The sequence below is a fragment of the Poecilia reticulata genome, linkage group LG11, assembly GCF_000633615.1.
Source record: "Poecilia reticulata strain Guanapo linkage group LG11, Guppy_female_1.0+MT, whole genome shotgun sequence".
NCBI classification, from domain to species: Eukaryota; Metazoa; Chordata; class Actinopteri; order Cyprinodontiformes; family Poeciliidae; genus Poecilia; species Poecilia reticulata.
The window spans coordinates 7,407,614-7,419,695 of NC_024341.1; the positions used below are offsets into that span (position 1 = coordinate 7,407,614).

The 12,082-nt window shown below is 37.3% G+C and overlaps 2 protein-coding genes across 6 annotated transcripts in view; both read right to left on the bottom strand.

Annotated features, from left to right (window-relative positions):
• Positions 1 to 12,082, bottom strand: part of dlgap3 (discs, large (Drosophila) homolog-associated protein 3) — a 908,365-nt gene that overhangs the window by 321,212 nt on the left and 575,071 nt on the right. The gene's annotated exons all lie outside the window — the stretch shown is intronic.
• LOC103472147 (syntaxin-12) overlaps positions 1 to 12,082 on the bottom strand; it is a 43,940-nt gene that overhangs the window by 10,835 nt on the left and 21,023 nt on the right. The window contains exons 3-5 of the mRNA XM_017307348.1: positions 4,253 to 4,390; positions 3,505 to 3,548; positions 2,945 to 3,050 (exon numbers count right to left, since the gene is read on the bottom strand). Coding sequence (XP_017162837.1) covers positions 2,945 to 3,050; positions 3,505 to 3,548; positions 4,253 to 4,390 — 288 coding nt within the window. The remainder of the gene's footprint in view (positions 1 to 2,944; positions 3,051 to 3,504; positions 3,549 to 4,252; positions 4,391 to 12,082) is intronic.

The following is a 12,082-nucleotide window of genomic DNA, read 5'->3' on the forward strand; positions in this document are numbered from 1 at the left end:
CCAGTCCATTCTTGCATAATCAGTGCTTGCATTTTGTCAGAATTCCTAGGTTTTTGTTTGTCCACCCGTCTCTTGATGATTGACCACAAGTTTTCAATGGGATTAAGATCTGGGGAGTTTCMAGGCCATGGACCCAAAATCTCTATGTTTTGTTCCCTGAGCCAGTTAGTTATCACCTTTGCTTTATGGCAAGGTGCTCCATCATGCTGGAAAAGGCATTGTTCATCACCAAACTGCTCTTGGACGGTTGGGAGAAGTTGCTCTCGGGGGACATTCTGGTACCATTCTTTATTCATGGCTGTGTTTTTAGGCAAGACTGTGAGAGAGCCGGCTCCCTTGGCTGAGAAGCAACCCCACACATGAATGGTTTCAGGATGTTTTACAGTTGGCATGAGACAAGAATGGTGGTAGCGCTCACCTCGTCTTCTCTGAACAAGCTGTTTTCCAGATGTCCCAAACAATCGGAAAGGGGATTCATCAGAGAAAATGACTTTACCCCAGTCCTCAGCAGTCCACTCCCTGTACCTTTTGCAGAACATCAGTCTGTCCCTGATGTTTTTCCTGGAGAGAAGTGGCTTCTTTGCTGCCCTCCTTGAGACCAGGCCTTGCTCCAAGAGTCTCCGCCTCACAGTGTGTGCAAATGCACTCACACCTGCCTGCTGCCATTCCTAAGTAGGAATGGCAGCAGGCATTCCTGCTCAGTGCAGAGCTTGCACCAGCAGTGCAAACTCTGCACTGCTGGTTGCCCGATCCCGCAGCTGACACACTTTTAAGAGACGGTCTGGTCTTTCTTGGGCGCCCTGGAGCCTTTTTGGCAACAATGGAGCCTCTCTCCTTGAAGTTCTTGATGATGCGATAGATTGTTGACTGAGGTGCAATCTTTCTAGCTGCGATACTCTTCCCTGTTAGGCCATTTTTGTGCAGTGCAATGATGACTGCACGTGTTTCTTTAGAGATAACCATGGTTCACAGAAGAGAAACAATGATGCCAAGCACCAGCCTCTTTTTAAAGGATCCAGTGGTGTCATTCTTACTTAATCATGACAGATTGATCTCAAGCCTTGTCCTCATCAACACCCACACCTGTGTTAATGGAGCAATCACTGAAACAATGTTAGCTGGTCCTTTTAAGGCAGGGCTGCAATGAAGTTGAAATGTGTTTTGGAGGATAAAGTTCATTTTCTAGGCAAATATTGACTTTGCAATTAATTGCTRTTAAGCTGATCACTCTTTATAACATTCTGGAGTATATGCAAATTGCCATTATAAAAACTGAAGCAGTAGACTTTGTAAAAATTAACATTTGAATCATTCTCAAAACTTTTGGCCATGACTGTAGTTCAGGGAGGAGGTGGGGGAACTTTATGTTTTCACAGACTATCTCTTTCATATTTAAATGTCATGACACAGTGACGAAAATGTATGGAACATATGAAAAACACATATTTTTGTAAAATACATGTAGGGCAGTGGCTTAAATATGTCAGCGGAGGCCATCAAGATGTTACATTTGTTCTTTGGGTTGTGGAAGTTTGTGTAATGTGTCCATACTTTGGCTTCTGTTACGGTGCGCTGGCAGTATAATGGTGAATGTTTGTAGTGAATTCTGAATTAAGTAATACTAACCGCCAGCTCCTCACTGTAGCCAAATGTTACATTTAATGTCCGAGTAGTTAGTTTTGTATCATTTTTTTTCTTTTTTTTTAATATATGCTGTATTTGAAAACAAAAAATTAATAATAACTGTGTTGAGACTTATGTTGACACGCAGTGTTTGCTGTGAAGCGAAGCCGCTGTGCTGTTGAGTGGTCTGAATAAACGGTCTGAACCACGATCTCAACCGCTGTGTGTGTCCGATTCTTGGCTCAAGTTTCTTTCCGACAACAACCCTTAAAGAAAACACAACACAGAGACTTTGGAAGTAGTGAGATGTCATCTCACATGGACAGGGTTACATCTTTGTTGCCGTGACCCGGATCGTAGTGCTTCAGGATCACCTAGGTAGCAACGCCAGCAGTCCTGTTACACAACAGTTTCGATCTGGTAGTTTGCTGAATGTATTACAATCTGAGTTAGCGTGTGAAGCTAAAGCTGCAACATATTCTTTTAGTGTCACTTTTATTGCTCTGTGTTTAAGGTATTAAAAAAATAAAAAAATCATCATCAGTATCAGCTTGTGTTTGGGGAAAAAAAAAACAGTCAGACCCAACATTGTGCAACTTTTCGGACTTTTCTCCGCTGCTCACAAAGAATGATCTGTTTCTTGTTGTTTTAATTCTGCATAATATACTTAGTAAAAGTGGGTTCATTTATTCAATATTTGCAGTGAATATTGCTGAAAAAGCCTCTAAGTTGTTGTGAAGCATTTTGTGCTTACGTCACCATGACGTCACTGCTACTACTCAATGTCGACTCGACTTTTATCATGTTGTAGTTGACCTTAGAAAATATGAAGCTGTTCAAGCCCTAGTTGTAGCTCATATTATTTCAAATTCTTCAGAGTTATTGTAGACAGTGATGGCTGTTTTAATCTCTCTTAGTGGCCTCTATTACAGATCTGTATTATTGCTATATTCTATTTTTAAATGTCATGTTTTCATTAGCTGTAAGCATAAAATGATCAATTAGAAATTTCAAACATCCACTTTTGTGTAATGAATCTATATAATTAGTTTCTCTTAGTGATAAAGTTCCTGAAATAAATTGACTTTCAATAAATTGACTTCTAATTCTAATAAATTTGAAATAAATTATTAAATCAATCAACTCAATCAACTTTAGTTTTATAGCACATTTCAAAAATCACCAGGGTTGCCAAAGTACTTTACATTCAAACAGAAATACTTCAAAAACATACGAAGCGTACACAAATAAACATGTACGTAAATGGGCCTATAGGTTGATATATAAATTGTATATCAAACAACAGTAAGCAATTGCTCACCTCAAGCTGTCTGATATTGGTTTCTCTCTCCTTGATGAGCTCCAGATCTTCCTCTGTAATGGCCATTTCTTCTGTCTGGGTGGCTATTGGACCAAGGTCCTCTTGGCTTTTCAAACACACATGTTAGAGGTGAAATAACAACTAAAATCAAATTTCCTAATAATAAACATTTTATTGCTCTTTGTGAGCAATAAAATAAAAATATATGTTTATGAAAACTCATTTGATTGTTTAATCTACAGTTAATCCTAAAATATGCTAGCAGAAACTTTGTTTCTTATAGGAAATAAAACCGTCTTCTCCTGAAAGATAATAAAAATGTGAAATATGTATCAATTCTGAAAGTAAATCTTATTTACATTTTCAACAGAAATTAATGATGTATATTAATGATGAATAGATTCATTTCAGATTAATCTATTCATTTATAGGTAATAAATTACTTTAGTATAATCTAGATTCATTTTCTATTTAAATGGACACTAAATTTCAATAAATCCTGCAAAATGCAAAATATTATTTGTACTTTCAGAGTAAATCTATAAGAATAAGTTACTTACTTATCAAAGGAGACAAGCTTTTCATCCCGAAAACTGTCTTCATTCTGAAAGAAAATGGTTAAAGTAGCTTTATCCAAATAGTAACATAGTTAGAGTCCAATGTCACTTAAGCAACAGTAGCAATATTGTGGCAACAAGGTGCAGCAAAAAAGAGAATAATTAGCTAGTTAAATTGCGCCATAATTATATAGATTCTTTAAATGAACAGATGATTAGGAGGTACATTATTAAACACATTCTCAGTGCAAACTTAATTAAAATCAGAAACGTACATCATATTGAATCCTAATTGTCATCACAGTATCATTGTGTGAAGTTGTAATCACTGATTGAATGCAGCGTTTGGTAGGAGACTGTATTTCAATGTTGTGCATTCACGCTTTGCATTTCAATAACATTTGACCAGCTGGTTGCACTCCAACTGCCCTTAATGCTCACCACAGATAGGCGAAATACTACAACCCACAGAGAATGGTGGGGACACTGTTTAATTAATAAAAGGGAAAAAGAATCAGAAACTATTTGAAGTAAAAACAAGAAATGCCTAGCTTCGCAGGAGGGGACAAGTAAAACCTGGCACCCTGCTAGGGGAAACACTGCAAACTACAAAATACATAAAATATACTGGCACTTTATTAATATTGGTTACAGTGCTCATTTAAAATTACTTGTTATAATTTTATGTTGTAGAGTTTAATTCCTATTTACCAATCTGGAATTTGTGAAGTCACCTCTATAGCTCACTTACTGATAGGCAGGAACCAGCCCTTGCTCTTGCTATTGATTCCCTCTCTTTTTCTGCTGCACGTCGCTGGACAGCTTGGAAGTTGTTGAGCGCTGCGGAAAAGTCATTCATAAGCCGGTCCCTTTGGATCCTCTGTTGCCTCTGGGTGGCATAAGACAGACAGTACATGTAGTTAGAAACAATGGGTTAAAAAAAAATCACATTGTTTTGTCTGTACAAGAGGTTTTATATGAATCCCACATAAATAAACAAGACAAACATTTTCAGTTTAGGTTTCAACTATGAAACAACTTTTTTTACATTACAATTTTCAGCTGAGCTTACTTATTGCAAGAAGTTCTTTGTAATGTTTTCAGTTTTTTTTTTTTCACAATTGCAAAATTAGGGCAATCCTACGTTTAGACAACCAACACTTATTTCTTTTATGTACACACAGAGCTTACTGAGCCAATGTCAAACTGCATGTATGTACCAATAAACCAATTAACTGGCCAAAAATCATAATCAGCCAGTTTTTCTCGATTATCACATTCAAATATGTGGACAAATATGTCCACATATTTTTTCTGTATTTACTAGGGATGCTTCAATCAGGTTTCCGATACTGATGATCCATGAGGCCGATCTCTGCCGATCACCGATCTTTGCTGATTGGATGGAATGGTTGTTAATTTTTCGGTTTAGGTATAAAAGATACTATGTTATCTGGCAAAATGTAAAAATTATCTGGCAATAAATTCACCTAATTTAGACAGACATATTTAAATACATTTCTAAAATCGTTTTTTGTTTTTTTTAAGTTACATGCTGCAGCTTTAAGCAGACGTTTAGTGTGAGAGTTCACTGCGGGTGGAGGTTGAGCGGCGCCACGTCTGAAATATTACTACCAGTAGAGGCGAACAAAGAGTGAGAGCAGATCCCCGTGTCTTACATCGCCGGCTCAAAGACTTGAATTATTTTTCGGATTATTTGTTTAGCTTTCTGACCGTGATGCTAAACCGGGTGAGTGTTGGAAGTTGTGTGCTGCTTCACTTGTTATCTGGTCGCTCCGGAAGTCATTTTTTTGCTGCACCGAGCCTCGACATAGCCAAACTCTAACAAGTGCCTGTTTTTTAAAGGCAATATTAGATTCGTTGTGTTTATGCATTTTGACATGCTTCACTCCCGAGGTAATTTTCAGCCTTAACACGCAAACTTAATTCACTCTCAGAGCGTTATAGTTCCACACAACAGGATTTGTTGCGGCGGTGTGAAAGAAAGTGGAGATAAACTACACATGCAGGCTGCGAAGTGAGATACAGGTGATCGTTTTTTTTTTTTTTTTAATCAGCAAGAAGAGACTGTGATCGGCGATCACCGATCATACACTTTTTCACGGAAATCGGCCGATTATGATCAGTGGCCAATCGATCGGCACACCTCTAATACATGCATATGTATATCGATGTGTATCGATTGGAGCATGTTCCTCCTATCTGTACGTCACCAATAAAATGGTTAAGACATTTAATATATAACTGATTTTACATAATTTAGCTAATTTATATAATGTAGTGTTTTTGTCACCAACTGTGTGTGTGTAACGTCATTTGTGTGTGGAGTGATCATAATGCCAGAGAACAGATTCGAGGTGAGGCAGGCAGTTTTTTTGCCTCATGGCAGGAAGCGCTCATGATCGAAGACATTGTTCTTGTGAATCCACGTCTGCAGAGTGAGACAGCGAGCGGGTAATACAGTAAGTTAAAATTGTTGCCGAACGCTTGCAAGTGTGAAGGAAAGGGGAGATGAGCTGCACACGTACGCTGCGAAGTAAGGTACAGGTGATCGGTTTTGGTGATCACCTGTATCAAAACCGATACAGGTTTTGGTCAATCGCAAGAGACAGTGATCGGCGATCACCAGTGATACACTTTTTCATGGAAATTGGCCAATTATGATCGGTGGCTGGTCGATTGGCACACCTCTGTAATTTAACAAATGTTTCAGTAAAGAATCTCACAATTTTCAGTTTATAAGGGGAGCAACCAAAACCATGTTTTTTAAATGATTTGTGGTTGAATCAAAAATTCAATCGAAATACAAAAACAAAAAGAGATATACGACTTCAAGCATCAATTTGTAGTTCTTTTATTTTCTGTTGGATTCAAATCTACATCTACAAAATAACCAGTCAAACTCAGGTAAGACACATCAAGCAAGTAACATGTTTTGTTATAGTCATGGTGCACAATGTCTGGCTGGTTTGTTGCGGTAGTACAATCAGCAGGCATGGTCATATCCCACATGATGACGTAAGTCCCATTGCCAATCACTTTCTCAGTCCTGCACTCACACAACTTTTGTCAGTTGTGCCTACACCCATTCTCTGGCACAATGCTTAGTGCAGGTAAGTCCCAACCTTGTTGTGGCTTTCAGGTACTCTTTTGGGGCCAATATTTTGCATCTACAAACTATTTGAATAGCCTGTGTGCACAATTATTATACAAGTTGCAGTTCTGAGGATTAATTTTATGTTGAACAATTATAGCACTATCAGTCAATCCAAAATGTTACCTAGATAGCACAGAATGATTGAAACAACATTGAATCAATGTCAGGCAGAGACACTGAATCAACGTTGAAAGTGGTCGGTGACTTGTATGTTGAATACAAGGGTTAGGGTTTCATCCATAACTGACATATCAATGTTGATTCAATCATCTGTATGTCAATTGACATGTATATTTGTGTTATTACATTGAATCAGTTAGGAATCAACATTGATTCAACCTTCATCTGAACATGGTTCTGCACGCATATTTCTGTTGATTTTACATTGAATCAATGTTGATTCAACACATTTGACTGTGGATCTGCATGCATTTTTATGTTTATTCTACATTGAATCAGTTAGGAATTAACGTTGATTCAACCATCATCTGAACGTGGTTCTGCATGCAGATTTGGGTTGATTTTATATTGAATGAAAGCTAAGGATTTATGTACATTTTAGGTCTGATAGGTCTGCATCATAACATACTACTAAAAGTTTCTTCACTGGTGTTAAACACACTATATTATTGGCAGATCATGGGTAAACTGTGTACAAAAGGTTAAAAATGACAACATGGGTTTGATATAACATTGTATTTAAGAGGGACAGATCTTTAAACATATTTGACTCCTTTTTGACTGTCAGAATAACAGTCTATGGTCCACAGAAGAACAAAGTCCATGAGGTTAAGCTTTGTACTGTATGAACCAGGGAAGCGGTACAAGTTGTGGTAACCCCAGTTAGACTCTGGTTGGCGTCACTTTGATTCCTTGTGATGTCTTCCTCTCATTCTGGCGTGTAATGAAGCCACTTCTTGACAGTTTAGCTGCAGTCCTCAAGAGTCAGCTTTTGGTCAAACTGCAGAGCAATGGCTGAAAAAACACAAAAATAAAAGTGAGGAAGGTGCCAATTAGAAAGATGATAAACATTTGAAAAGCTCTGAAAGACATTGAAAAATTAAACAGGTTACAGGTCTGAGAACAAATACTAACCATGTAGTTTCCCATGTACACTGTTAAATTTATATTTATCTTAATCTTTCATTAATATTTATCTTAATGTTTATGTATGCAACTACATTTACCTATCAAGCTGCAGTATAGTGTAGAATTTATGATGCTGCACTCATGTTAAAATGAGGGAATCAATATTTAAAATAAAGGCTGTTAATCAGAAAACCTAAAGATAAAACTCAGGGAGGATCAGGGTTTATTTAACACACCAGAGACAGATAAATAGAGCAAAAGGTGATTTATACTGTAGTTTAAAAAATTATTTATAATTTATACATAATAAACATCCATCAAATAGCTGGTTCAATCGTCCATCAACTACAAATATTTCCAAATAAGTTGATTAAATTCCTTAAAAAGTGTCTGTGACAAAGATCCCACACAAGTAATAATAGTCCAGTTCAGTTTAACCAGTTACCAATCCAAGAATCAACAGACTGAATCAATCGTTAGTAGGTTTAGTTCAGTGTTTCACTTGCCTTGCATGTTTTAAGTGTTTCCTTTCTGCCTCACCTGGATTTRATCTGTGGATGATTAACAACCTTCTGCACTTCTTGATGGCTGCAGACGGTCATGCAGTCATCTAACTCAGCTGTTCTGGAACAGAGACACATCTAAACACGTCCCTAAGCACATCATATTAAAAAGTTTAAAACAAGTGATTACTATCATCACAACAATTTAAAGCCCACCTGGAGCAGCCAGCCTTACACTTCCTTGTCCATCACATGCTCTCCCAGACCAAACAATAGGCACCGCCCTACTTTAAAAACTCAAATCCCACAAAATCTCACAAGATTTCATACTTAGACCTGGAGTGGTGGGTAGGATGAAAATAATACAAAATGAGACATGACCTCAATTATTAAAAATATATGTTTTGCCCCAAAATAACCAGGCACAAAACAATGCCCTTATTTTTCAACAACACATTTAAGATCAAAGTAATATTGAAAAACTTACCATAAAACTGCTCAGAGGAGAATTCAATTCAGAAGCCGGTTGCAAACAAGCCAGCAGCAAAGTGGCTGTTTGGTTGGGACAAACTACAAGTGTAAAAACAGGGAGGTGGAATTGCACAACTCCTAGTAGAGACTTGTAGATGTTTTTATGTCAACACATTATGCACAGTCAGTAATAATATTTACAGACAAGTAAGAAAATGAACAGAAAGGAATCACAACCCACTGTTCTCAACATGTAGTGCTTAATTTGAAACATGATTAACCCCCACTTAGTAATAAAATGTGGGAGGGTGGGGTGAGGTTTGGGAGGGAGTAGGGGGAGATGAGGAGGTGATGAGGGGTGCAATAAACTGCCCAGATTGCACACAATGGTAAATCAATGTTGAATTATAGTCAGAATGGTTGGTTTTTGGTTGAGGTCAACAAATGATGGTGGATCATTTGTCCACCATCATTTTAGGTAAGGGCTCAGTCCCTTACCCACGGAGCCCGGCCGGGCTCTAGCTAAGTAACCAATGTTGAAACTGTCATTGAATCAGTGTTGTTTTGTGGTTGAAATCTAACGAATGAAATGCCGATGTCTGATCAATGTTGAATCAATGTCAGCTGTTTTGCCACACACCTTCCCCTCCTCTCCTCCTCATCAGAGCTGTGGGTCAGAGCATTTTATTAGTAAGTGGGGGTTATCACATTTTAAATTAACCACTGTAAAGGATAGTGGGTGATGATTCAATTCTGTAAATTTTCTTACTTGTTCATAAAAATTCCTACTGCCTGTTTGTGTGTGATACATTGACACAAAAACATCTACAACGTACTACGTACAACGTGAGTGGGATGTCCCAAACACACAGCCACTTCGCTGTTGGCTTGTTGGCGAAAGATGTTAATTCAATGTTGAATTGCCATCATGTGCAATCTGGGTATAGAACGGAATCACAACGCAATGTTGTCAACACATGGTGCTTAAGTTAAAACGCGATTAACCCTCGCCTAAAATGGGGTGTGCTGTGGTGGCGCAGGGGTTGGTTAAGCACAACCCACATATGGGTTCTCTCAGCATCCTTGAGAGGGGCTGGACGTACTTCCACTCTGGAGTTGTCCACGGTGAGACATCTTTAACAATACCAGCCCATACCAGTACCCTCCACTAGTCAGGCTACTGACTAGTACTATCATAGTACTGTCAGGGTTATGACTAGTGGAGGGTGGGGCCTGATGTCGTTAGGCCCCACCCTCCCTCATTAAACCAATACACATCAGCTGATATATGTTTATATTCAATAAACATTCATGTTTATACAGTTTGGAGTTGAAAAATATTAATAAAAATGGTATGGTCAAAACTAAAACCTGTCTAATAATTGTACACAGTGTAATGGTGTCTTCTTCCCCACACAAACGCTGTGTTGCTGACCTGCATGCCTTTATATTTATTTATTTCTTATTGCGATATAAATAAATCAAATACAAGTGTTAGGATTAGGTGAACCTAACACCTAAATAAAAAAAATATACAAAGAAGCAAGAGAGACCAGTGCAGTCTTTGGGTATTTGTAGTACTGTGTGTTTTGTTGATATAAGGAAAACAGAAAAAAATAAAACATAATAGTAAAAATTACTTAAATTACTTTAGTAGTAGTATTGTTATTTTGTTATTAAAAATAACAATACTACTACTAAAAAAACCCCTAATAATAATGATAAAGTAATGACAATGTTAACAATAATAAATCCAAGTTGTCTGCCCCTGAGCAGGACACCAAAGGAGTAAAGAGCGCAGCACAGTATTTCCACGTTTGTTGTCTCTTTTTTATTTGTTAAGCTTTCTTTCATAATGTCATAAAGGTAAAAATAACAAAAACAAAGAAATAAGAAAATAACAAATTAATAAAATATAATTGGTCAGCAGTGGGCACAATGGAACACACTTTAGAGAGGTCTGGGACCCCACCCTTCTGATCTCCCAACACTTCCCTCTCTTCAGAGGCCAACCCCAGAGCAGACAGCCCAAAAGGATCCGTCCTTTCAGGCTTTAATATTCAAGTTAACACTATTATCACTAATAATAAAAATAGTTATAGCAATAAGAGTACATAGAAAACAGTAATAACAATAATAGTAATTGTAATAATAATAAACAATAATCAAAAAAACAATTTTTTAAATTTATTTATTCAGTGCAAGAAAATACTGTAAAAGTCTGTATTTGTGTCTGAGATCATGCAATAATTATGTCGATCAGAAACTGATTCAGAAAAACAAAGTAATTTCATTAGCTGGTTAATAAAAAGACATAATTAATAGATATATGGGTGAATGTGGCTTTATTTAATCAATTTAGATATTTTAATTTTTGTTTTTTGGGATGTCCCCAGCATTGCCCCCAGTTGCATCTGTTTTAAGGGATTCTAAAAATGGGTTCCAGATATTCCGTAGTAAAAAAAAAAAGTATACTTTAGTATACTAAATTTTAACATACTTTAGCATACTTTGATTGATGTACCTAAACTGTATTATTTTGAAACAACTTTTTTGTGCTTAGTATATTTTAATAGTATCTAAATAGTATTAAATTTTAAGTTTTAGTATACTTAAACACTTTTTGGAACAACTTCAAGTTGTACTTAGTATACTTTTAGTATGCTTTTTTATGTACTATTCAAAAGCTTGATAAGTATATTTTGAGTGTACTAATTCTGTCAGAATTATATTAAAAATATACTTTTAATATATTTTAAATATACTGCTAATATATTAGTAATGTATTTAAATTATACTTATATTTTAGCTTTGATTTACTGCTATTGCTAATAAAGTACAATTTTAATTACTCATAAAAGTAGTCTTTATTCCTACTTTCCTATTTTGTACATTGCATGCAAACAAGCAACACACACTCATGGACACACACTGGACCTGGTTATCAGTAAGGGTGTGAATAAGGTGTGAAGAGCCGGAAAAGGGTAAAGTGCCTTCTCCGGGTCATGGGGGTCGTCCAGCCTCAAGTGGAGGAGTTGAAGTATCTGGGGATCTTGTTCACGAATGAGGGAAGAAAAGGGAGCGGGAGATTGACAGGTGGATTGGGGCAGCGTCTACTGTGAAGCGGGCGCTGTACCGGTCCGTCGTGGTGAAGAGAGAGCTGAGCCAAAAAGCGAAGCTCTCGATTTACCGGTCGATCTACRATCCCACCCTCATCTATGGTCATGAGCTTTGGGTCATGACCGAAAGAACGAGATCACGGGTACAAGCGGCCGAAATGGGTTTCCTCCGCAGGGTGGCTGGGCTCTCCCTTAGAGATAGGGTGAGAAGCTCGGTCATC